General features: G+C 39.7%; 1 protein-coding gene across 1 annotated transcript in view; it reads left to right on the forward strand.

The window, feature by feature from the left end:
- Positions 1 to 26,447, forward strand: part of MARCHF1 (membrane associated ring-CH-type finger 1) — a 669,052-nt gene that overhangs the window by 522,273 nt on the left and 120,332 nt on the right. Inside the window, 1 exon segment of the mRNA XM_080672550.1 lies at positions 19,538 to 19,588. Coding sequence (XP_080528676.1) covers positions 19,538 to 19,588 — 51 coding nt within the window.

Genomic DNA, 26,447 nt, shown 5'->3' on the forward strand with positions numbered 1-26,447 from the left:
GCAGATGAAGCAGCCCAGGAGGCTGCCCTAAAACCAGTGGGGCCTCTACAGATTCTAGTGACTCTTCCAAACCCTGACCTACCCACCTCACCAACTTACATGGAAACCCAGTCTAGAAAAGCTGAAATCCATAACCAATCTTTACTCAAGTTCTTACAGGCTTTACAGTCTACCCAGAAAGCAGTCCAGAAGCATGTCTGATCCGGTCCATCCTTCCACCCTGGTGACTCTGTTTGGGCAAAGAAATTTGCCACGCAAGGACTGACTCCTACCTGGAAAGGACCACCTCCACAGCAGTCAAGACCGACGGGATCCCGATGTGGCTTCATCACACCTGGCTTAAGACAGCCCAGGCAAAATAGAGAGTCCAGGACTCTTCAGACCCTCTAAAGATTAGTCCTGGCCCTCATTCTGGGCCCTTATCTTATAAACAGGCCCACTGAATTTATTCAGCAGAGAATTAATTCTATCAAGATTATATAATTAATCATATAGTCCTCATGGGTCAATATAACTCCCTTGCCAACAATGACCCAAAAGAGTCAATGATTTGACTCATATACATAAAACCAGTGGGGAATGAAGCATCCATCTTATATAAAAACTGCTGTTTGAAAATTTAACCCTGCTATTTTGGCTTCTGTAAACACTTGCTTGCTTAAATAATAAGGAAAATAAGATTACTTCCATTCCAGAGAGACCATGGACTATGCCCCAGACAGAGTTGTCAGTGCTGACACCAGGCCTGGCCTTGTGATATGGTCTCATGGCCCTTCCCAGCACATAGGCCTTCTTTCCCAGAAGTCCCAGAAGTCTCATTCCAAATTTGGGAGACAAAAGAGCTAGGAAAAGTATAAATAGAAAAGGTTTCCTCCATGTGGGGGGGGCCAGAATTTGAAAGGCACATTTTTCTCTGGCCCTGCCCTTAATAAAATGTAACTCCCTTTCTCTAAGCATGGCTTGTTTTTTTTCCGGTCTTCTGTAACAATATCTTAAAATTAAACACAAGTGACTTTTTATATTTCTCATCCTTTTAAAAAAAAATCACATTAGAAAACCATTGGAAGCCATGAAAAATAAAATAAAATGTCATTCTAAATATAATAGTTTAACCCGGCTGGTGTGGCTCAATGGTTGAACATTGATCTCTGAACCAGGCGGTCAAGTTTCAATTCCAGGTCAGGTCACATACCCAGGTTGTGGGATTGATCCCTAGCAGATCAAGGCAGCCAATCAAAGAGTCTCTTTCATCATTGATGTTTCCTTCTCTCTATCCCTCTCCCTTCCTCTCCAAAATCATTTAAAAATACATTAAAAAATTAACATAATATTTTAATAAAAATTAAAAACAGGTATTAACTGGATAGAGGCTAAAATTTTCATATAATTTTTTCATTTAATTCTTACATAAAGGTACTTAATAAATACTATTGTTATTTACCTTTTACAGTTGCAGAAACAGACACAGAGAAGTTAAGTTTCTCTAGATGACACAGCTAATCAATAAATGATAGAGCCAAGACTCAAGCTTTGTGGTTTCTGACTTGAGCATCTGTGCCTCCTGTACATACTGTCTTGTACTGCCTCACAACTACAGGCTTTTAAAAGTGGTTTATTTTTAAATTACTTTTCAAACGCACTGACTGAATGGGAAAATGTATTATCTCTTATCTTTAAACTAGAGGCCCGGTGTATGAAATTTGTGCATGGGAGGGGGTCCCTCAGCCCGGCCTGCACCGTCTCCAATCCAGGACTCTTCGGGGGATGTCCAGCTGCCAGTTTAGGCCCGATCCCAATTGGGCCTAAACTGGCAGCTGGACATCCCTCTCACAATCCAGGACCGCTGGTTCCTAACCGCTCACCTGCTTGCCTGCCTGATCACCCCTGACCATTCTGCCTGCCTTCCTGATCACTCCTAACTGCTCTCCCCTGCCAGCCTGATTGCCCCTAACTGCTCTCCCCTTCTGGCCTGATCGCCACTAACTGCCTCTGTTTCAGCCCCCGCAACAGTGGCTTCGTCCAGAAGAACGTCCAGAAGGATGTCCAGAGGACATCTGGTCTAATTAGCATATTACCCTTTTATTAGTATAGATTCTCATTGTTTATTTTCTCTCACCATACTTTGCTTGTCTGTTTTCTACTTCTTTGCCACTATTTTTATCACCCATTTTTAAATATTTGAAATAAATATTTGAAAACTCTTACTAAAATAAATAAATCAATAACTATAACATCATATTCCTAGGGACATTTATTATTTTCGACAGACTTTATAAATTAATTTGTCTTATTAAAACATTTCTTCTTATGTGGCCATTAATTTCTATGAAAAAAATTTGCTAATTTGCCCATTTGGACAACTATGGATAAAAACTTTCTAGAGTCATAATAGTTTCTGGACCCAGAGTTGCTGCTTAGTTCTATGAACTTTTTGGTTGTTAGGTGCTGCTCTTTTCCACCTGAATTCACTCCACCCTGTCCCCTGCCCACAAATGATTTACCTACCCACTGGTCCCCAAGGGACTGACCTTGGGTTTGGAGCTGCCCTAGGACAACACCATTGCCAAAACAAATGAGACAGCATATCCTTAGGACTCTGTACACAGGGGAAGAATATTACTAATGTTTAAACATGATAAATTCTACCTACATGTTTATAAGATTCTGCTATGTATTTAGATAAAAATAATAGATTTTTGTTGATTTTCATGATGTCTGATTTTAGGTTACTTTAATTCTGTCTAGCATCAGCATCGTAGAACAATCAATATTACCATCTGGAAGGCCATGAAATGACTCTTACCTATTACTATACAGGGAAGTTTCAAGTTACCCTATATAAATAAACGTTTATAAAAATTGCACATCTTGTACTGTGAAACAATTTTTTTAAATTTTGAGTAAAGTCAAATACTTGTATCTATTGGATAGTTAGGTTGTGTTTTTTTACATAAATTGAATCATATTTACCAGATTCAATAGGTCTCCTAGGAACTGCCATCATAGAAGTTCAATTTTGTTCTTTCAGAAAGACTTTCAGAAAACTTGTCACAAAAGCACATAAATTTTCCTGGTTATAAATAATAATTTACTAACATGGTTTGATTTTGAACTACCAGTATTTTGATGACTGCCTATACCTATCTTCAGTATTCTTGATAAAAATTTCTGCACTTTTCATTTTTATATTTGCCAAAAAATTTAGAGACTAAATTGTTCCCTAGACCAGTCATCGGCAAACTCATCAGTCAACAGAGCCAAATATCAACAGTACAATGATTGAAATTTCTTTTGAGAGCCGAAAACCGACTTTTGCACATGGGTCACGAAGTTTCAATCGCATTGTACGTGCGTGCCTGCATGTGGTATTTTGTGGAAGAGCCACACTCAAGGGGCCAAAGAGCCTCATGTGGCTCGCGAGCCGCAGTTTGCCGACCACTGCCCTAAACTATCTTATTATAAGTGGAGATGTAGGAAGTGTTGCTTTTTATTCATCCCATAGAATGTGATTGAAAATTCATTAATTTTTTTAAAAAATATATTTTTATTGATTTCAGAGAGGAAGTGAGAGGGAGAGATAGATAGTAACATCAATGATGAGAGAGAATCATTGATCGGCTGCCTTCTACACACCCCCTACTGGGGATCAAGCCCACAACCTGGGTATGTGCCCTTGACTGGAATTGAACTAGGGACCCTTCAGTCCTCAGGCCAATGCTCTATCCACTGAGTCAAACTGGCTAGGGCTCATTCATTTTTTTTTTAAATTTCCCTGTGGTCACAGGTTCTCTCTACTTCTTTTTCATATTTCAGTTCATCATTGCAGTTCAAAGTATAATTGCTTCTGATTAATCCAGTACTGCTACCAAACAATCATACATAGTGTTACCACCTAAAGGATTTGGTAATATTGTGTATGAAATCCAAAACTGAATATGCTACGACCAAAATCAATCTAATGTTGCTTTGTATTTGTGACTTTATAATTTAGTCACATTTATGGAACCAGGTATGGGTTTTTATTTTGCTATTATAAATGCATAAAAATAAAGGCATATTATTTATGAATGAAATATATGTTACCGCCATATACTTGCTGTCTATTAATTTCAAGAATATCTATATTAACATCTCTCTGAAACAAACTTGGAGAATGAATCATAGTTCTATTTAATTTATTAAACATCTATGTTATTCCGGGCAGGTACTAGATTGGATTTAAAGAGAATAAAATGTAATTGAAATATACTTTCTTCCCTTGAGAAACACTTTATCAAGTAATGGAACTAGAATAATATATAATAACTTACAACCAAATTAATTTCATTAGTAATTGCTCTTCATGTACAATGAATCTCTAGAATATTTATGCAAAAGAAGTTTGTGGACAGTAGTATAGTTAGAACTGGGGGTTAGGAGGTTTCTATATACGTTGAGGTTGCATAGCAAGCATACTTTGACTTACATTTTATATTTATTTAAGATAGCTTCTACGTGTGTGGTGGGGAATTAGGCACTTCATGGAAACCAAGTGGCTAAAGCCTTGTAGATATAAAGGGGGAAAAAATAAAACCTTGCATTTTCAATTATTTCACTTCTTTCATGTTTTATTGAAATATATACCAGAAATCCTACTTAGTCTTATACTTAGTACTTATAATATTTATAATCATTAAAAACCCTGAAAAAAATAATTGAGAACCTGAAAAGTAAAGTGACTGGCCCATAGTCACATGCTAGTGATTGTTGAATTGACCTAGAATTGGAATTAGGCACATTATCAAAAATGGATCATAAATAAATGAAAGTGAAAAAAAGGGCTAAAAATCAATTTTTATGCTTATTTGTTAATTATTAGTATGCATATTATATATTTACTACTTGCTGTCTTATTTGGTAGTTATAAACCATTTCTTCCTATCTCTCTGTAAGATATACACACATATTTCATCATAGTTGTCCATTCCTATACATCAACTTAAGACTTCTCTAAAAGTGACAAAGGCCACCTAGGCTATTGGTTATATCACCCAGGCAGATATCCTGTTCCACACTGACCTTATCCCAAGTGAGTCAGGATCTCATACCTCTACTACTGGCCATAGGTGAGATGTGAAAAGGAAATTTTAATTTTATGGAGAAATGCTCCATAACATACGTCTGAAACTAATTTTTTCACATTTTTCAGAAATTAATTCAGAAGTTTTATTTCTAATAGATTGTTTCTAACATAAGGAAATACAGTCTATACATAAATGAGATATAAAGTTTATATAAAATATGATATTATGCTGCTATTTGTTTAGCCCATTATGTTCCACGCTAAACACTTTATCTAATTTAATTCCCACTTTCAGACTTAATTCTCATAACAACCTTGAGAGGACTGTATTATTATCAGCATTCTACAGATGCATCAACAGAAGTTGCAAGTGGATAAGTAAATTGCCCAGGGTCACACCGGAAGTGGTGTGGTTGGAATTTGAGCCCAACCATTCCGGCAAATTTACTATTGACCAGTTATAATTCTATATTAACTAATGACACACCAGCGCCACTCCAGATCATTTCCTCCTGGATCCAAGAAAGTGCATATGTGGAAAAATGAAATTTGATTTTACTTTGGGCTCTTGTGAGGGCACTTGTTTTCCTACCCTCTATCATTTATCTAATAATCTAATAATAAGGGACAAGAATTCTGAAATTCTTCTATGATGTATGGGTTCACATTTTTTGTTTTTAAAATAGCTTAAAAAGTAGCATTAGAGAGAGATAAAAAATAAAGAGATAAAGGATATGTTAGAGCTGCTGTAATAAATTAGACACAACCCGTCTGTGATCTTTCTCATGCATGCATGAGATTTGCATTCATGAAAACTAAGGTTAATTTTCAGGCTGTCTTCCTAAAGGAACTCTAGGAAATGTAGCCTTAAGATTTGTAACTCTGGACTCCCTGGAGGGCCAACATTACCATATAATGAGGTATTGTTAAAAATGGGCTTTAAGTAAATGACAGAGAGGGAAAGCCCTGAAACTTGGGCAATATCAGGTTTCCTGGAAATGTATCCTCATCCAACCAAGGTCATTGTGCTTATTTGTTCAAGTAGGAAAACCCCATGTGTCCGCAGCTACTTCACACACCCAGAATATATATACCCAAGGATAAAATGTCACTTCATTTCTTTATTTGTTACTGACAGAAGGAAGGAGGGAGAAAGAATTGAATAATGGAGTTGGGGCAAGAATAGAAGTCAGACACAAGCATGGAATGGCTTGAAGTAGCTACATCACATTTAACTGAGGCTCTGTGGAAGTACAAGAAAAAGAATTACCAACCTATGCCTGGATTATAAATTTGCTTAAACATACATTTGCTTGGATCACAAAATGTTTAATATTTTTAAATTTATGCCAATAAGGAATGTGTTGAGTATCTCACAAAAACACAGCTTTCTATTTTCTCATACTAAAACCATGGCAAACACACACACACACAATGAGGGTCTTAGAATTTTTAATCCTATTCCAGAATTTAGTAAAACACCTAGCCTGAACTTTCCTTGACAATGACTTAAGAAACATTTGGTCCCTAAAGTACTTTCAATAGACTGGAAGATAAAAAACGCTAATGAAAACATCCCATCATACAGCACGTTTTAAATGGTTGGTCTGTAATGTGTGGGCTGTCTTAAGTATGCCTCCAATCTTAAATTAAACCCATAGAAGAAAGCAATGTAATGCTAATACAAAATGTGGTTTGAAAGCTACTTGATAGATTTTTCTAGTAGCTACAGACTGTGGTTGGTCAATATGACCATACCTCCAGAGTGACCTTCTAGATCGTAATTTGATAAAAATTGCAAAAATTAATACTTTTTTATAAAACTACTGGTGACCCAGTGCATGAAGCTCGTGCACATTAAAAGGGAATTAATTAGAGGAAATATTTTAATATTGCTATTTTCCCTTTCTCTATAATAGAAGTGTCAGAGATAAAAGAAAATTAGTAAAATGTATATGAAAATCTCCCTCCTGTCAGAGTTTGGGGTGCACCACAGGATCTAGAATCAAGTCTCTACCCACCCACATGCACCTCGAAATCGCACGAGACCCAGACCTGGCCGGCCCCAACCCCACTGGGCTAGATCCAGACCCGGCCGGCCCCACCCCCGTCAAGCCCCACTGGGTGGGGGGCACGGCCTCAAGTGGCCTGGCCCAGCACCAGGGCAGGGGGCATGGCCTGAGGTCCCCCATCAGGCCCTACCACGCAGGGGGCACAGCCTCAGGTCCCCTGGCCTGACGCTGGGGCAAGGTGCGTGGCCTGGGCCGGGGGAGGGAGCACACCTTGAGGTCCCCATCAAGCCCCATAGACGGGGTGGCGCGGCCTAAGGTCCCCAGCCTGGGCTGGGGCAGGGGGGCACACCTTGAGGTCCCCCATCAAGCCCTATAGGCAGGGGGCACAGCCTGAGGTCCCATGTCAAGCCCCACATGGCAGGAGGTGCAGCCCCAGGTCCCCCAGCCTGGCGCCAGGGCGGAGGGCGCAGCTTCAGGTCCCCTGGCCAGCACTGGGGCATGGTGCGTGGACTCAGGTCCCCTGGCCTAGTGCCAGGGTGGGGGACGTGGCCTGAGTTCCTCTGGTCTGACGCTGGGGCCAGCAGCCTGAGGTCCCCCATCAAGCTCCGCCGGGCAGGGTACGCGGCCTGAGTTCCCCCGTCAAGCCCTGCCAGGTGGGGGGCGTGGCCTAAGAACCCCAGACTGGCTCCAGGGCAGGGGACGCCGCCTAAGGTCTCCTGGCCTGGTGCCTGGGCAGGGGGTGCGGCCTGAGGTCCCCTGTCAAGCCCCACCAGGCAGGGGGCACAGCCTCAGGTCCCTGCTGATTGCTCATTAAGGCTCATTACAGGAACTCGGCCTCCACTGTGAACACAGCCATCTTGTGTTACGGGATCCCCGCCTCTGCTGTGAGCGCAGCCATCTTGTGTTACGGAATCCCTGCCTCCGCTCAGGGCACAGCCATCTTGTTATGGTGTGATGGTCAATTTGCATATTCCCTCTTTATTAGATAGGATATAAGGAATCCCAAAGAAGATATTTCCCCATCAGTGTCTAAAAAGAAACAGATTGGATAATTTGGGAAGAGTTAGTAGTCTATTTACAATAGGTGTGAGCAGAGTATGTAGACAATACAAGAGATAGTTCAGTAACCCCTGGCTAGGAAGTGTAGTGAGTGGTTACCACCCACAGGCTTGAAGACAAGGAGTACAAGCATTTTTCCAGAGCCCAAAAACAGAGAGGGCTTTGTGGAAAGGAATTCCTGACAAATGCTGAAACCTCCATTTGAGGATAGAGCCAGCGTCTAGTGAGGTCTCAGGAATGGGATAATGACTCTGATTTCATGATCCTCCATTTCTATCATCTCCTGGGACTCTCTGCATTGGTGGAAGAAATTGGAAGTCAGAGAACAAAGGAGCCTGAGATGAGACCCATCCAGGTGTGATTCCTGGGCACATGGCAGCATGGAGAAGAGTGGGACATGGATCTGTAGGGACAAATGGAAGATGGACATCACACCTGTGACGATAACTTAAATGAACATAAGATGTCTTTAATTATTGCTGAAACTCTGAGATTCCCAGACACATAAAAAAGTCTTTAAAATTAGTAAAATGGTAAGCATTTACAGGCAAAACAGTCAAGTAATTAATCAGGAGTGGGTCTTTATGTTTTATTTTTTGCAAAATAATTTTTTAAGGAAACTGATGGTAGATTTTTCCTTTGAGGACTGTTGATTAAGAAGATGATTGTGAGGTAAATTATATGTCTGACAAGAACTTTTTACATGGATCAGTAAAAAACATACAAGAAGTTTTGTAAATTATGTGTATATTCTTAGACTACTAGAGGAGTAGTGGACTTCCTGTTTTTAATGTGAACATAGTCATATAGAACTAAATTGTGGGAACCAATAAAAGTCCTCATGTTACACTCTTATAAGGGTTCAACTGTTGTACACTAAAAGCTTATGCTGATCTGACTCTATGTACTGTTAGGGAAAAAAAGCAGCAGTCAATCACCTTTTCATACAAGACACTGAACAGAAATCATCACCTTCTGCATTTTGCCAGCCATTCAGTGCTCCTTATTTTCTGTCTTTCCATAACTGGAAAATGTGTGAATTAAATCATTGGGGCCTTTTCCTTGGTGCTCTGGTAATTTAGCCAGTGATCCCTTTCCTGTATTCTTTCTCTTTACATCTAACTAAAACTCAGTTTGAAACATTTTCAGTACTGAAGTATGCAAACTTCTTTAAAAACACACACAAACATTTCCTTTTGTTCTCATGCTAGCAATTGTAATTACTAACTTTGTCAGAATGACTTTTCGTTCATTGATAGACAGTCTTTCTTTAGAAATGTATACATCAAGGTCATGTTTTTGTACAGCTTTTTTACAGATGGAAGAGAGATTTCCATAGCATGATTTTTATATTCTTTGTTTCCTAGCCAACACAGTTGTTTGGGCTAAGTACAATTAAGCTTTTATTCATTATCATTAGCACTAAATTGGATATGTGGGCATGATATATTTGTTTTTAAGAGAATTCAGTGTTTTCAGAAAATTCTATATAGCACAAAATCTATAATAACAAAAGCATAAAATGCTAATTAGACAGGACGTCCTTCCTTCCGGACAAAGCCACAGTGGGTGAGGGCCGCGGCAGAGGTGGCAGAGGTCCCTGGCTGCAGCAGCAGCAGGCGGAGGCCAGGGCTAAGGTCCTTGCACGAATTTCGTGCATCAGGCCTCTAGTTTAATAATAAATGTGACAGTTACAAGTAAGTGTCCTCACTAATTTTTCTTTAACTAGCAAATCTGAGTTTAATAATCCCAATAGTCCTAGTTTATATTTACACAGTGCTTTACTATTGGAAATATACCTTCTGTTGTCTTTGTTTCTACGCCGTTCTGTAAGGCCTTTAGACCCACTTTGCAAATTCAGCAAGTCAGGGCCAAAGAAGATAAATGATTTTCTTATGGTCCATAGTCATATAGCTGCAATTCTAATCCAGTTGTTGTAACCACAAGCCCTACAGTTTTTCCACCAATCCTACTGGACTGAATTCATTCAGTACCTTTATGTTCCAGGTACTGTACTGTCTTAGGAAATATAAACATCAAATGTTTTGCAGCTCTTTTGGTCACACATACATACACATTTTCCTTTATTTTTTATATATATACCAGAGCCTGATGCACAAAATTCATGCAAAGGGCTTGGCCCTCACAACCCCGGCTTCATCTGGAAGGTCGTCTGGAAGGACATCTGGTCTAATTAGCATATTATGCTTTTATTTTTATAGATATCTATTCTTTAATGAGTAAGACTAATGTTGCCATTTTTATTTCTTTTAATTTTTAAATTTGATATTTTACCAAAATCGGACTATAAAAAAAAAACAAGTAAAAGTATACCACACAAAGGTTTTTTTAAAAGGCTGGAATATCCCCAGGTGCCTGTCTGCTCCCTTCAAGCCCAACATAATTAGGGACTGAAGGAAGTGATTGTGAATAGATTGGTGTGTTAATAATTAATATTTGATGAGCATATTTTTGCTCATTCAAAAATATATATGTACACATATAAACATATGTAGAGGTTCTGTATACTTGTTTTTAAAGAAATGAAATTGCCCTCTACACATTGTTCTTTAACTCCTTTTTACCTTCATAATATATGGTGGATGGATATTACCATTTGCCAATAGGTAAACATGTAACTTCATATTTGCACTATAATTTTAGCATTATGATATCATATCCATATATAATCAAGAGGGGATATGCAAATTGACTGTCACTCTGCCACAAAGATGGCAGCACCCACAGCAGAGGCAGGGGTTTCTATAACACAAGATGGCTGAGCCCACAGTGGAGGCTGAGTTCCCATAATGAGCCTTAAGGAGCAATCAGCAGGGACCTCAGGCTGCAACCCCACCCCAATGGGGCTTCACAGGGGACCTCAGGCCACGACCCCCACCTGGCAGGGCTTGAAGGGGACCTCAGGTCATGACCCCTGCCCCAGTGCCAGGCCAGGGGACCTCAGGCCATGCCCCCCCCACCCAGCGGGGCTTGACGGGAGATCTCAAGGTGCACCCACCGCCCCGGTGCTGGGCCAGGGGACCTCAGGCTGCTCCCCCATACCCTGGCGCCAGGCCGGGGGACCTCAGGCCACACACCCCACCCCGGCACCAGGCCGGGGGGCCTCAAGCTGTGACCTCCGCCTGGCAGGGCTTGACGGGGTACCTCAGGTCATGCCCCCCACCCAGCGGGGCTTGACAGGGGACCTCAGGCTGCTCCCCGCACCCAGCAGGGTTTCATAGGGGACCTGAGGCTGAGCCCCCAGCCTGGTGGGGCTTGACGAGAGACCTCAAGGCATGCCTTCTGTCCCGGCCCAGGCTGGAAGACCTCAGGCTACGCCCCCCACCCAGTGCTGGGCCAGGGGACCTGAGGCTGCTTCCCCTGCCCGGTGGGGCTTGACAAGGGTGGGACCGGCCGGGTCTAGATCTAGCCCAATGAGGGGGGGCCAGCCGGGTCTGGATCTCGCACGATTTTGAGGCACATGTGGGTGGCTGGGGACCTGACTCTGGGTCTCGTGGTGCGCCCCAGACTCTGACAGGAGGAAGATTTTCATATACATTTTATTAATTTTCTTTCATCTCTGACACTTCTATTATAGAGAAAGGGCAAATAGCAATACTAAAATATTTCCTCTAATTAATCCCCTTTTAATGTGCACAAATTTCATACACTGGGCCACTAGTCTATATAATAAAACCCTAAGTGACCTTTATGGTGGAACAACCAGAATGACCATTGCTATGGAGCAGCCCCTGGTGGTCAGTGTGCTCCCACAGGGAGAGCAGCCACTCAGCCAGAAGCCGAGCTAATGGCTGGTGAGTGCAGCAGTGGTGGCAGGAGCCTCTCCCACCTCCACAGCAGCACTGAGGAGCAGTGAGCTGAGCAATAAGGAGCCTGCCACTAAGGAGCAGCAAGCCAAGTGGTAAGGAGCAAGCAGGTGGGCAGTAAGGAGCAAACGATCCTGGATTTCAAGAAGGATGTCCATCCCCCGAGGGGTCCTGGACTGGGAAAGGGCACAGGCTGGGCTGAGGGACAACCCCCGCCCCCCACCCAGTGCACGAATTTTGTGCACCAGGCCTCCAGTTTTACATAAACAGGCATCCAATAGGCTCTTATGCCCATCTGCTTTTTAAGGGCTTTTTTCCTTATCTCCTCCCTCCTCTTTTTTTAAAATATATTTTTATTTATTTCAGAGAGAAAGGGAGAGGAAGAGATATATAGAAACATCAGTGATAAAATAAAATCATCGATCAGCTGCCTCCTACATGCCCCCTATTGGGGATCAATCTCACAATCTGGGCACATGCCCAGGACTCTGAGTCCCTAGGCTGATGCTCCATCCACTGAGCCAAACCAGACAGGGCAAAAACCTCTATTTATATTATAGAAATTGAACTTTATCAGTCTTCTGTGTTGTACTTTTTCTAACTCTATTGTTGTTTATTCACTTTAATTTTTACATTTTTGAAAAATAATATAATTAATGATTACTTATAGCTTCTGGTTCCTGTGTTAGTTATATAGACTACTTAAAATATTTTTATTTTTTATTTTTCACATTTCAGACTATTCAATCTGGAGTCTATGATTGTACACACTATGTGATAAGGGTTGACTCTTTCTTACATGTGGATAGCCAGTTGTCCAGAAGCATTTACTATATTAACTATCCTTTCAATATTGACTTGAAATAATAGTTTTGTTGCATGTGAATTTTTTTATATCTATTTCTGGATTTTTATTTTTTTACTATGGACTTTACTGACCTTTTGGTTAATTCTTATGCCAATACCATATTGACTTAATCACAGTGACTTTTAATATGGGCAATGCCTCGCATAAGGAGATGTCCTTTTTATCATTGTTTTCTTGAATATTCTAAGGCATTTCTTTTTCTATGTATGTTCTTTAAGATCCTTCTGTCTCTCTCCTTTCTACTTCAGAAAGGAAGAAATAAGCCTCATTGGAGACTTCATTGGAACTACCTTCTACTTATATGTCAATTTGTAGAGGATTTATATCTTCCCATCAAAGAGTGGTGCTTTCATTTGTTCAGATCATGATTTATACTCCTCAGTAAGATTTTATAGTTTATATTTTAATAAGACTTTATGATTTCCTTGTGAAATGTGTTCCTAAACGTTTTTGTTTGTTTTTATTATTACATTTCTGGATATTTATTGCTAGAAGAGAGAAAGCAATTGATTTTGCAGTATTTCCATTAGGATAGACTAAACTGTAATAATAAATCCAAAAAATGTGATGGCTTGAAAGAAATACAAGTTTATCTCTCTCATGACAGTTTAGAGAGTATGTTCCAAATTGTCAAAGGGCTCTTCACAATGTAGTCATTCAAGGACTCAGGAGAATTCAGCTCTACTAACCTATTAAGTGGCTTCCTGGCTTGCTCTGATACTCACCAGCCTAGCACAGAGCAATACAAAGTGTGAAAGAAATTTTAGATTTATGGGGCAGGCAGGAAACTGATGATTGCTGGCTCTGTTCACATCTCACTGGAGGGAATTGAGTCATAGGCAACCTGGAACTGGAAGGGAGATATAATGTGACTGGAAAGATGTCTACCCAGTAACTATTATTGTCAGTACAGGAGAAGGGAGAAGGGATTTTGGAAAATTTGATAGACTCTGTCATAATATAATTGTCCTGTATCTAGTCCTTAATTGTGGTAGTTTTCTTTTTTAATTAGAGACTCTAGGATTTCCATAACAACATATTATCAATGAAAGAAGATTGTTTTATTGCTTCCTTTAAAATATTTTTTCTACAAAATAATTCTTTTTCTTGTTATCCTATTTGCTAGAAACTATAAGACAGGTTGAGTAATAATAGCAAGAACAAGCATTCCTAATAGAATTTCTTTAATTAACATAATCCTAGTATTTTACCATTTAGAATAATATTTGTAATGGGTTTTAGAATATTGTCTTTATCACTTTAAGAGTTTTCCTTCAATTCTTATTTCACTTAGAGCTTACATTCTAACAAGACTGCTGAGGTTTGTCAAATATCTTTTTGGCATTTAATTATAAGATTATAGTTTGCCCTTTCAATGTATCGAAAGAATTATGTTGACAGAATTCCTGATAAGAAAATGACTGGAATAAGTCAGACTTATTCTATTCCCTGTGCACATTCTGAACAAACTGCTGGTGTAGATATAAAAGCTACTATTTAGATAAAAGCAAATATTTTTAAAGATGTTTTTGTATCTATTATCTCAAATAAAACTAAAGCATAATTTTATTTTAATTTTTATTGCTTTTTGTCTACTTTCTTAATACATTGGAAGTTTCATTTATGCAAGATTAGTAATATGAATTAGGAAAATGTATGTTTCTATGGTCAAGAATAGTATAAATAAAATTGGAACTATTCTTTAAAAGTAAGATACAGCTCAGGTATGAAATCATTATGCCCTTATCTTTTTAGGGTGCATATACTTCCATTGAGTTTTCCAATCTCTTCTTTGTTGTCTATCAAGTTTTCCTCTTTATGTTGAATAAATTCTGGTAACTTTGATTTTGCCAGAATTTGATTCATTTCCTCCAGGTTTTCAAATTTGTTGCAATAACACTACATGTAGCTTTTATAATCTGTTTTTCTGATCCCTTCTGGGTCTTCGGTCATGTATCCGTTCTTATTTCTTATATAATGTTGCTCTCTCTTTTCCTTAACAAACCTTACAGGAAGTTCATCTATTTTGTAATTATATTAAAAGGATTTGCTATAAAAATATTTCTTTATCCTTCTATTTATATTCACTTAATGTGTTTTAGCTTTTATATTTTATAACTTTCACTATATTATTTTATTTTATTTTGAACTGTCTTCTTTAATAACAAAGCTATTTACAGTCATAAATGTTTATCTGGCCCTGGCCAGTTTTGCTCAGTGGTTAGAGATTTGGCCTGTGGACTGAAGGGTCCTGGGTTCAATTCCAGGGCATATGCCTGGGTTGCAGGCTCGATCCCCAGTAGGGGGTGTGCAGGAAGAAGCCAGTCAATGATTCTCTCTCATCATTGATGTTTCTATCTCTCTCTTTCCTCTCCTTCCCTTCTTCTCTAAAATCAATAAAAATATGTTTTAAATAAATAAATAAATAAATACTTATCTGGATACAGCTTTTTCTGTGTTCCAAAGGTCTTAGTATGCTGTTTTCTAGAGTTTCTGGCTATGATTTCCCAGAGAGTATTAATTTCTTTAGAAGAAGCATTATCTAAAGACTTGGTAATTAATTTTCAGGTGACTAAGATTCATTAGTCACATTTTACCCTGGCCGGCATTTCTCAGTGGTTAGAGTGTAGGCTTGCTTACCAAAGAGTTGTGGGTTTGATTCTAGGTCAATGGCAGGTACGTAGGTTGCAGGTTCGATCCCTGGCCCTGGTTGCAGTACCTGTGGAAGGCAACCAATCTCTTCTCTCTCTCTCTAAAAATCAATGGAAAAAATATCCTCAGGTGAGGATTAACAACAACAAAAGATTAGTCACATTTAAATTTGTATTTCTAACTTTAATTGCTTAATATCAACCGAATTTTATAATATGCCTTATAAAATTCCTACTTAAATATTTTTGTTAAGGTATTATTTGAGGTCAAATAATTCTTAAATGTTTTATAGACATTAAAAAGTATGTTTCAATTAATGGACATGGGATTTTTACATATATATTAGTTAAGTTTTTATTGCATTAGTCATTTTTTTGCTACGTTCTTGTTTATTTTTTGTTTATGTTTTATTGTTTTCAGAGACTTTCTTCTATTATAAGCTTTAGTTACCCTAGAAAAAAATAGTCTATTTTCTACTTAGAATTCTTCAGGCCACCCTCCAAATTATCTCACTCTTTATTTTTCTTTCCAATACTCTTGACTTTTAGCCTGGGGGTGAGCAGGGGGGGAAAGTGGAATATACTGCAGAATACCATCATATCAGTGGTCTGTGTGAGACTGTCTTTTTCCATTTTCTTCACTCAGAAATATTTAGTTTTCCCCTTTAGTTTACATATAAAACCTGCTACAAGCTTCCTTACCGCCCTCTTCTGTTCAATGCCATAAAATATAGAGTATTCCTATGTAGATACAAAGCCAGTCATATCGTGGCTTCTTTAACACAGACCATTTCCTTTTAAAGGGACTATGCCACTTTCCTTAGATCATGACATTTAAAATATAGTAAAGCAATTTAATGATTTTTTATTTGGTAATCATTGTATTTCTTGCTGCTAATAAAAATTCAACCATGCTTAATTGAGATGAAACTTTAAAAATATTATTATATTATCAATAATAATCACAAAAAACTGACACTCTCAGATACAATCATATCAAACCAAATTCTGAAACCTCTTACAGATATTAAAAAGCAATTATAAAACCAAGTCTCTCTGTCTGCATACTATAAATGATCTGCTAGCCTCAGATTTTTCATGCAGACTTGTTAGAACTTTTTGGCTCCAACTTTTATTGACCTACAAGGTCACTATAATTTGGGTACCAGTAAGTGATGTCAGAATCGGAGACAGCTTCTGCTTAATCTAAGGTAAAGAAATTTAAACTGATCATAATGAGGTATGACAACCATATTTGACTAATCTACAAAGAAGAATATGTCATTGCAATAGTAATGGCACAAGCCTCCCAATTAATTAATGGAAAATTGGACAGATTGCTTTGGAAGTTTTCCAAGAGATAAAGTGCTCCTGGCTCTTTGCTTCAAAGGCAAGGCAGACCAAACCTCTTTAACTCCCTTGGGTAGAGAAAAAATTTGATTTTCTATTCTTAAATTTTATATACCGAAATCTATTCCACAACAGAGGCAGAATTGCAGGACTGGGGAACTCAAATGTTTATGTGAAAATTATGAGTCTTCTAATCTGTGACGATCATCATGAAATTTTTTAAAAATATAATTTTTATTGATTTCAGAGAGGAAGGGAGAAAGATAGAAACATCAATGATGAGAGAAAATAATTGATCAATTGCCTTCTACATGCCCCATACTGAGGACTGGGCCTGCAACCTGGGCATGTGCCCTGACCGGAATTGAACTGTGACATCCTGGTTCATAGGTCAACACTCAACCATGGGCCACACTGGCCGGGCCATCGTGAAATTTGAGGGAGCTCTTTTGGTGTTTTCTCTACCTGTAAATAATAATGGAAATATTATAATCTTGCAATCTATAAAATGTTTTTAGTTATAATTTGCTTGATGTGTACAACAGTCTCTGCTTCATAGTGAGGAAAATTTAAGTCCTCAAATGTCAAACAGTATATTCCTGCTAGAGCTAGTACGCTCCCACAGGTCTAATTGCAAGCAAGTCTCATAGTCTTGTCACTGCCAACATGGCAACAGTGCACCTCTGTTCCTATATGGTAATTGGAATACAGACAATAGGGAATGAAGCCATAGCAACCAATTTAACCTTTGCGTGAGCTCATTCATTTCTTTCAATGCCTCACCTAGTTTTAGGAGAAAATGGAACCAACAGATTTCACATTAAAAGATCCCTTGAAGTACTAAATAATCAAGCAGATGCTTCCTCCCCATTAGATTGGGGAGTGCTGGGGAAGAGTATGGAATTATCTCCTAATTATAACCCTGTGCTGAACTCACTCACAGTTGTGGAGGGAGCCTTACCCTCCTTGTTCTATCTGAAATCAACACCACAAAGTCCTGTTTGTTTTGAAAAAATAAGGTCATCTGATGCCAAATTACATTTCCTACAGCACTTCTTATTTCCAGCTGAAGCACCTTTCAATTCTGGTTCCTCAATCACCTCCTCAAATACCATTTTAATATAGAAAACATAACAAAACACACGACAACGAAACTGTTCCCAAAGCCTATTAATATCGTGTGGCCTATTTACCTCTGTTCCATTGTGTCAAAATCCTGGATTTCACTGAGAAAGAAAGATGGATTGCTTTTGTTTTCTAGTCTCCAGAAGAGGAGTTGAGATGTCAGTTGAAAAGTACCTCTCTCCATCACCAGGGGAAGCTAATCAAGGAAAAATGTCTGCGGGTAGTAGATACATTAATCTCCCCCTGGACCACGGGGCTGTTATGAGGTGTAACTAATCGTATCGTTGAGACTCATCTCGCTCTGTAATAACATGCTCCACAGTGACATGAGTGGTTGCAGGAGATGGATGTTGCATGTAAAGGAAAAAGTACTGTTCAGCTGGAATATCTATCTGCAAACCTGTGCCTGACACAGTGACAGTCTGCAGTGAATGCAGCTACTGTGTTTCCACAACACGTTTGCCATATCCTGTCATCAGTGTGTTTCTGAAACTGTCTCGAGCCATCATCATGGGGCGATTTCAGATCCACAGGTTGTTATAACAACTTAGTTCTCAAAAATGACCTCTGTCAAGGTGTCTGCTCAAGTCCACTTTTGTGCTGAGTCCAGATGCTCAGAGATTTCTATTTAAGAGACTCCTAAAGTATTTCAGTGACAAGGTTAAGTCAGATCTTTCACAACTTCTGATTTCCAGAAGAAGTTCCTCCCACATTTTCTGCGCAGAAGAAAAGTACTGTGATCTCTTGCTACATGTTAAGTGTCAGTCACTTATCCACCAGCTAATAATTGGCGGAGTGGAAAGCACTAGAATGGACTAGTCAGAAGGCCTCATGGGCACAAGCTCCATGACTGGCAGGAACAGAATGTTTCTGGGCTTCCAAGGAAGGGTTGACACTCTTTAAGGTTCCTTCCTCCTTTAAAATTGTATGACTTTTTTTAAAGTTATTTATTCAAAACCTTTTTTTATGCTTCTTGTCTACGAAATTGGAAAATCTTTAAGAGGCAAACATTGAGGTTGTAATTTCTAACTTAACTTTACATTTTAAATTTTAAAATAATTTTTAAAGTATGTTTAATTTAAACAATTAAATATTTTTATGTAAAAACTATACTTTAGATTATTATATGTCAAAAGGAAAATAACAGGAAAACCAATAAAGTACATATTAGAAGAAGGAGTGAGATGTATGCAATATTTACTGACACTGAGAACCAGAATTTACTCAGGATTTCCTGGTAGCAAAAGCAAAAGGGAAAATAATGGACTGTGTTTTTACTGTCTAATTTTATATCAAAGGAACTGCATTTGTTTTTTTCTAGAGAAATAAGCATTTTCTGGAAATAAATACTTCTAGACTAATATATATCCTGGTGTTAATTGAAACATTTTCAAAAGGGACACTGATACGTGCTAGAGACACACAATTTAGTAAGAAACAAACCATCCTGTATAAGCAGTTTGTACATCTATCAGAACAACACCAAGAGTATTTACACATCTGCCTTTGCTATGCTTTTCTTTTTCTCAGTGGTGAAGACTATTGCCGTATGTTTAATCAATGACTATAATTTTATTTTTCAGAATGAAAAATCCCCAGGACGATCTGCAAGTCGATCAAGTAATATCTCAAAAGTAGGTGAACTTTACTTATTTTCTGAATTGTTTATTGATGTCCATATTTACTACATAATGTTTTACCTATAATTATTATCGGTGAGCAATACACGAATATGACTTATGAATGGTTTTAACTATTTCAAGCTTTTACTGTGTTAAAAGGCATGATTTTACACAACAAAATGAGGTAAGCTATTTTTTCCTCTTCAGTGCTGTATGCAAAAGATCATTTGCTACTTTCAGAGTGTCATGCAAAGTATGTTTTTTCCCTCGTGTTTCAAGCATCATAGAGCTGCCACATACCCACGGTGAAAGTATATCAACAGTCATGGTATGATTTCCATGAATTCAATGTTTCAGGAGTTTGGGCTCAATGATGCTAGAACTTAACTATTCTTGTCACCAGGGCAGGTTTTTATAAATTAATTTAAGACATTCGTTTGATCATATTTACTTTAGAGTCAACAGATGAAAGAAAAAAAATACCCCCTAGACTTATCTATAAATCTGACCAAGACACAAGAGTGTTGAAAACATTTTGGCATGAGAGAGATACTCCCAGATTTTTATTTTGCCCCAGAAACAAAAATTAAGAGCCATTTTCTAAAATGAGGCACTATGCAATGTATAACCTTGCTGCTTTGGGAAGTGACAAGTCATTTAGAGCTTTTGCCAAATTGGAAATTTAAGACTTCCAAAAATAAAATTCAGACAGAGTTGGATCTACCATGAATAAAACGTTTATTACAGGACCCCTCACTTGACAGCACCCTTCTGCAGCCTTGAACTTAATTTTGTATATGTAATTTTTATGTTTTGCCTTCAAGAGGAACCCCAAAATAGTATTAAACTTTAGGCACCATGGAACCTAGATCTACTTCCAATTTAAGAACATTTTTTTAAATTCTGGATGGTTTTTGGCAAAAAGGACTTTATTACCCATTGAAAAATAGCAGTAGCCAGACTATCAGCTATTTTCTTGAGCTGGTTTCCCAAGATCAATTCTTCTGAGACAATGCCAAGATAGTCAGGTGACACCTGCAAACACACTGAGTTGATTGGGGGGGAAGAGGAGAAACGCAGAATCCTGAGTGTAGGAAACCCTAATAATTTTCATAGGCAGTAAGCATGCCTGTCCATTGCTTGATAGGGAGATTATATCTCTACTAGAGGCTTAGTGCACAACATTTGTGCACTCTGGCGGAGGGGGGAGGGGAAGGGTGCATTTGTGCACCCTTTAGCAGTCCAGGAGCCCTTGGGCGGGGAGTGGGCCTAAGCCAGTCGGACATCCTTAGCTCTGCCTTGGAAGCGGGCCACTACGCTCGCCAGCCATCAGCCTGGCTTCTGGCTGAGCGATGCTCCCCCTGTGGGAGCCCACTGACCACCAGGGGGCAGCTTCTGCATTGAGCATCTGCCCCCTGGTGGTCAGTGCGCATCATAGTGACAGGTCGTTCCGCTGGCTGTTCAGTCGATTTGCATATTACCCTTTTATTATATAGGGTTATTATATAGGATGCTGCAATGCTAGCCACTATACAAACATCCTTAAAAAGATATCCCAGAACAAAAGCAATCAATGGTTCTTCTTGTAAGAGATGTATAAGAGACACATAGAGAGCCCTAACCGGTTTGGCTCAGTGGATAGAACATCGGCCTACAGACTGAAGGGTCCCAGGTTCGATTCCAGTCAAGGGCTTTTACCGTGGTTGCGGGGTACATCCCCAGTAGGGGGTGTGCAGGAGGCAGCTGATCAATGTTTCTCTCCCATAGATGTTTCTAACTCTCTTTCCCTCTCCCTTCCTCTTTGTAAAAATAAAATCAATAAAATGTATTTTAAAAAAGAGAGAGACACATAGAGAATTGCAGCTCACTACATGGTACTGAGCATGTCTGTTACACTCAAATCTGGGTACCTGTATAGATGTTTGAGAAGCAATGTGGCTTAGTGGTTAAGGGTACTAACTCTGGAGGGAGAGGATCTGAGTGCAAGTTGCTGCTTACTTGGACTTTTTACTAATGTAACCCTGAGACCGTCACTTGACCTTCCTAAGACACAATTGCCGCCAGTGTGACTTGCAAATGATATCAGTCACCTGAAGGAGGTTTTAAGTGTTTGTAAATTAAAACAATACCTTTGAAATGTCTGTTATCTTAGTCACTCCATGAAGAGCCTAGCCCACAGCTACAGAACATTGCCATCTTCTGAACTTGAATGTTAATGTTGACCTAGCAACATGAAAACAGTCCTGACAACTCCTTCCTCACACCAATTATTGTTTCCTTATCCAGGGGTGAAATTATATTTGCATTTCCAAACTGCAGTTTGAGTTTGACATAGCGCAGCGTGCTTATAACATTTTAGACTTTTAATTTGTTCTATAAGAAGTAAAAAAAAAAAAAAAAAAAATGTCAGGAGTATGGTTTCCTTTCTGTGAGTTCTTCCAGACTCTGCTATGTATTAATTGTGTCATTGTGTGGGAGGCAATTAATGATAAAAATGCATGCTATTCAGAGAGAAATGAAAAGCTCTTTTCTTAAACAGTCACTCTAATTGTATAATAGCAAAAATCAACTATCTCACACCTGTAGGGATAAAAAGATTTCAGTGTGCATACCTTTTTTTTTTTATTTAAACCAATAAAACTTCCCTTTTATTTGTATTCAGAATGACAGTCACAAATGCTAAATACATTGTTGAGTCCTCACTACTTTTTTATGAATCACTAAGTGATAAATTGTTCAAAAAACCCGTATAACTTATCAAGTATGAAATGGGGAAAAATCTAGCAATATTATAGTCCTTTTATTTTAAAGTGGGGGAGAAGAAAACATTAAAATGGAACAAAAATGTTTTTTCTCTAATTTTGTCAAAATAATATTTTATGTAAAAAAATAATTTTTATGTGAAATAAAAGATCATGAGCCTTTCAAGGATATGATAAACATTATAACAGAGTAATTAAGAGCATAGTTTCCAGAGTAACTGCTCAGGAGGGTGAACTTCCTTAGTAACATTATCTGTAAAAGACGAATATATAACAGTATCAATCTCTTGAAGTGGTGCTTAGAACACTGGCTCTGTGTATTAGCTATTCTTATTATGGGGCTCTTAATATTTATATTTCAGTAACAGTAAGTGCTCAGTAAGTCTTTTTGTAAGCAAGTAAATTTGAGACATGGGTTATAAATACGTATTGTGTTCTGAGTGGAATAAGAAAAATTGAGACTTGACAGGATTAAAATGTCAGTGATCTGACAGAATTTTATTGAACAAAATTGCATAGTCCTGCTTTCTTAAAAAGGATATATATAAAAATATTATATATAAATATATATATGTAATAAACTATCTGAGTTCAGTAGCAATACCATTCATATGCTATCTCTTATCTTTTATCAAGTTTGTTCCATCCCTTATTCTTTGATATGGGGAAATCGTAGGTAATATAGGGGACTCCGTTCAGAATGGGATAGCAGAAATGCCTTCCACTCTGTTGAGTTTTCTTCCCTACCTATTTTTTTGCTGAATCAGCAGACCTTCTAATTACCAATACTTGTAGAATGTCTCCCGTCAGGCAGGAATCTTATTCCATACTGAAATTGATGGAGTAATGAAAAAAATCTTCCAAGTCCTCAGTGATCTTACAGTAAAGGAATTAAAAATATGACATATATATATCCTATATAATAAAAGGCTAATATGCAAATTGTCCCCTCAACAAGGAGTTCGAATAGTAGGCAAGCTGGCCAACCGCCCATGCCCCCTCCCCTTGGCCAGGCTGGCCGGACATGCATGAATTCATGCACCAGGTCTCTAGTAAGTATATATATATATATATATATATATATATATATATACACACTGAGTGGCCAGATTATTATGTGTTCAGAGATCATAATAATCTGGCCACTCAGTATATATATATATATATATAATCTTACCTAATAATAGACAAACATGTAAATTGAAAGTACCTCCACTATGCCCACAGCCAATCAGGAGTAATATGCAAATTAACCCAACAAAGATGGAGGTTAATTTGCATACACAGGCGCTGAGTGACCGGGATGGGCGGCGGGATGCCTGCGTCATTGCCATGGCAAAGACACAGGCGTTCCGCTCCACCCCCGGTCTCTCAGGGCCTCTGGGCAGCATGGGAAGGCGAGGCCAGAGAAGAAAGATGCAGCTCCTGGAGAGGAAAGAGGAAGCTCTGGACTGGGGCAGAACGGGGCTGGGCCAGAGTGTAAAGGCAGTGCTGGCAGCCAGGGAAAGGAAAGCCCATTCTAGCATGAATCTTTGTGCATCGGGCTTCTAGTATATATATATAATTAAAATGTTTTTGTGAATGTGATTTCTTAGGATTTACAAGCATACAAAATGTATTTAATGCTGAGCTCCGAATCATTAAAATAATAAAATAATATTTACCCACACTGATATATGAACTTTAATACCAAAATCCATCCATATCATTAAGATTACATTTTCAATAAGAGTTTGCATGTTTGTGGCAGTGAATGAAATATGCTGCTTAGATCTCTCTTCAAAAAGGAGTTTTCTGTTGAGTTTCAAGGCTTTCAGCTCCCTGGAAGCCTCCACCTCTTTTATTTAACCATCACACACTGTGTTGGTTGGATCCTCTGGGAGCCTATACAGGGACTGGGCTAGAATCATAAGAGGTTTATTGATGGTGATGTGGGGCTGGAAGAATGTGTGATACCCGTGAAAAGTTAAAAAGGGAGGAAGAAGAATTGGGTGGGAGAGCCTTAGACCATGATATCTATACTAATAAAAGGGTAATATGCTAATTAGACCAGACATCTTCTGGACATCCTTCTGGACAAAGCCATGGTGGAGGGAGCTGAGGCAGAGGCAGTTAGGGGTGATCAGGCTGGCAGGGGAGGGCAGTTAGGGGTGATCAGGCTGGCAGGGGAGGGCAGTTAGGGGGCAATCAGGCTGGCATGGGGCAGTTAGGGGGCAATCAGGATGGCAGGGGAGCAGTTATGGGGCGATCAGGCCAGCAGGGGAGTAGTTATGAGGCGATCAAGCTGGCAGGTGAGGTGGTTAAGGGCAATCAGGCCAGCAGGTGAGCAGTTAGGGGCATCAGGCTGGCAGGCCGAGGTGGTTAGGGCCGATCAGGCAGGCAGGCAAGTGGTTAGGAGTCAACGGTCCTGGATTGCAAGAGGGATGTCCGACTGCCTGTAGGATCAGGCCTAAACCAGCAGTCAGACATCCTCCAAGGGGTCTCAGATTGGAGAGGGTGCAGGCCAGGCTGAGGGAACCCCCCCCACTCCCATGCATGAATTTCATGCACTGGACCTCTAGTATCCTATATAATAAAAGAGTAATATGCAAATTGACTGTACCTTCGCTACACCCACAAGCCATGCCCACCAGCCAATCAGGAGCAAGTATGCAAATTTTTAACCCAACCAAGATGGCTGCAGCCATGGAGTGAGCAGGAGGCTTGGGTTTTCCTGGCAATGGAGGAAGCCAAGCTTCCTGCACACCCTGGCCAGCCCTGGCCTCTGCTCAAGGCTACAAAGTTTAAATTATAGAAGATAAATAAATCCCAGATACCAGGGCCTCTGCTTGGGTCGCCGGGGGGCATGGCTGGCCTGCAAACCACCACAGGCCCCTTGCCCAGGCCACCCCATGCCCCAAGGGAACCCCCACCCTGATCCGGGACACCCTTCAGAGCAAACCAGCTGGCTCCCACCCATGCACCAGGCCTCTATCCTATCTAATAAAAGAGTAATATGCAAATTGATCATCACTTGAACACACAAGATGGCTGTCCCCATGTGGACACAAGATGGCCAACACAAGATGGCCAGCAGGGGAGGGCAGTTGCGAGGGACCAGGTCTGCAAGGGAGGGCAGTTGTGGGTGATCAGGCCAGCAGGGGAGGACAGTTGGGAGGGACCAGGCCTGTAAGGGAGGGCAGTTGGGAGCATTCAAGCCTGCAGGGGAGAGCAGTTAGGGGTGACCAGGCCGGCAGAGGAGGGAAGTTGGGGCGACCGGGCCTGCAGGGAAGGGCAGTTGGGGGTGACCATGCCTGCAGGGGAGGGCAGTTAGGGATGACCAGGCTTGCAGGGGAGGGCAGTTAGGGGTGACCAGGCCTGCAGGGGAGGGCAGTTAGGGGCAATCAGGCTGGCAGGGAGCAGTTAGGCATCAATCAGGCTGGCAGGGGAGTGGTTAGGGGTGATCAGGCTGGCAGGCAGAAGCGGTTAGGGGCAATCAGGAAGGCAGGCAGGCAAGCGGTTGGTAGCCAGCAGTCCTGGATTGTGAGAGGGATGTCCAATTGCCAATTGCCTGTTTAGGCCAGATCCTACCTAGCAGCCTGAGACTCTTAATTAAAAAAAAAAAAAAAAAAAAAAAAAAAAAGACCTGCTAGTAGGTTGGTCCTTAGCTGGCATCTGAGAACTTGGAGTTCAGGAGTAGAGAACCATCTTAATTGATAACAATGGTTCACTGTGCCTAAACTAGGCAAACTATGTGATTTGTCCTAAATACCTGCTTTCCTAGAGGAGACTAGAATTTGGTATATACTTGGCAATAGGTACCTACATGACCAAACCCCAATAAAAACTTCAGTCATTGAGCCTCCAGTGAGTTTACCTGGTAGATATCGCAGTTCACATTGTCACAATTCATTGCTGCGGAATTAAGTGCATCCTCTACAATGCCACGGGGGTAAACTTTTGAAAGGCTGAAAATTTTCTCTTGGTTTCCTCTGGACTTCACCCCACATGCCTTTTCCCTTTGCTGATTTTTCTTTGTACCCTTTCATAGTTATAAATCATACCTCAGTGTATGACTATAAGTTCAATCCTATGAGCTTTCCTAGAAAATCACTGAACCTGGGCAGGGT

Source organism: Plecotus auritus (genome assembly GCF_963455305.1).
Source record: "Plecotus auritus genome assembly, chromosome: 6".
Taxonomy (NCBI): domain Eukaryota; kingdom Metazoa; phylum Chordata; class Mammalia; order Chiroptera; family Vespertilionidae; genus Plecotus; species Plecotus auritus.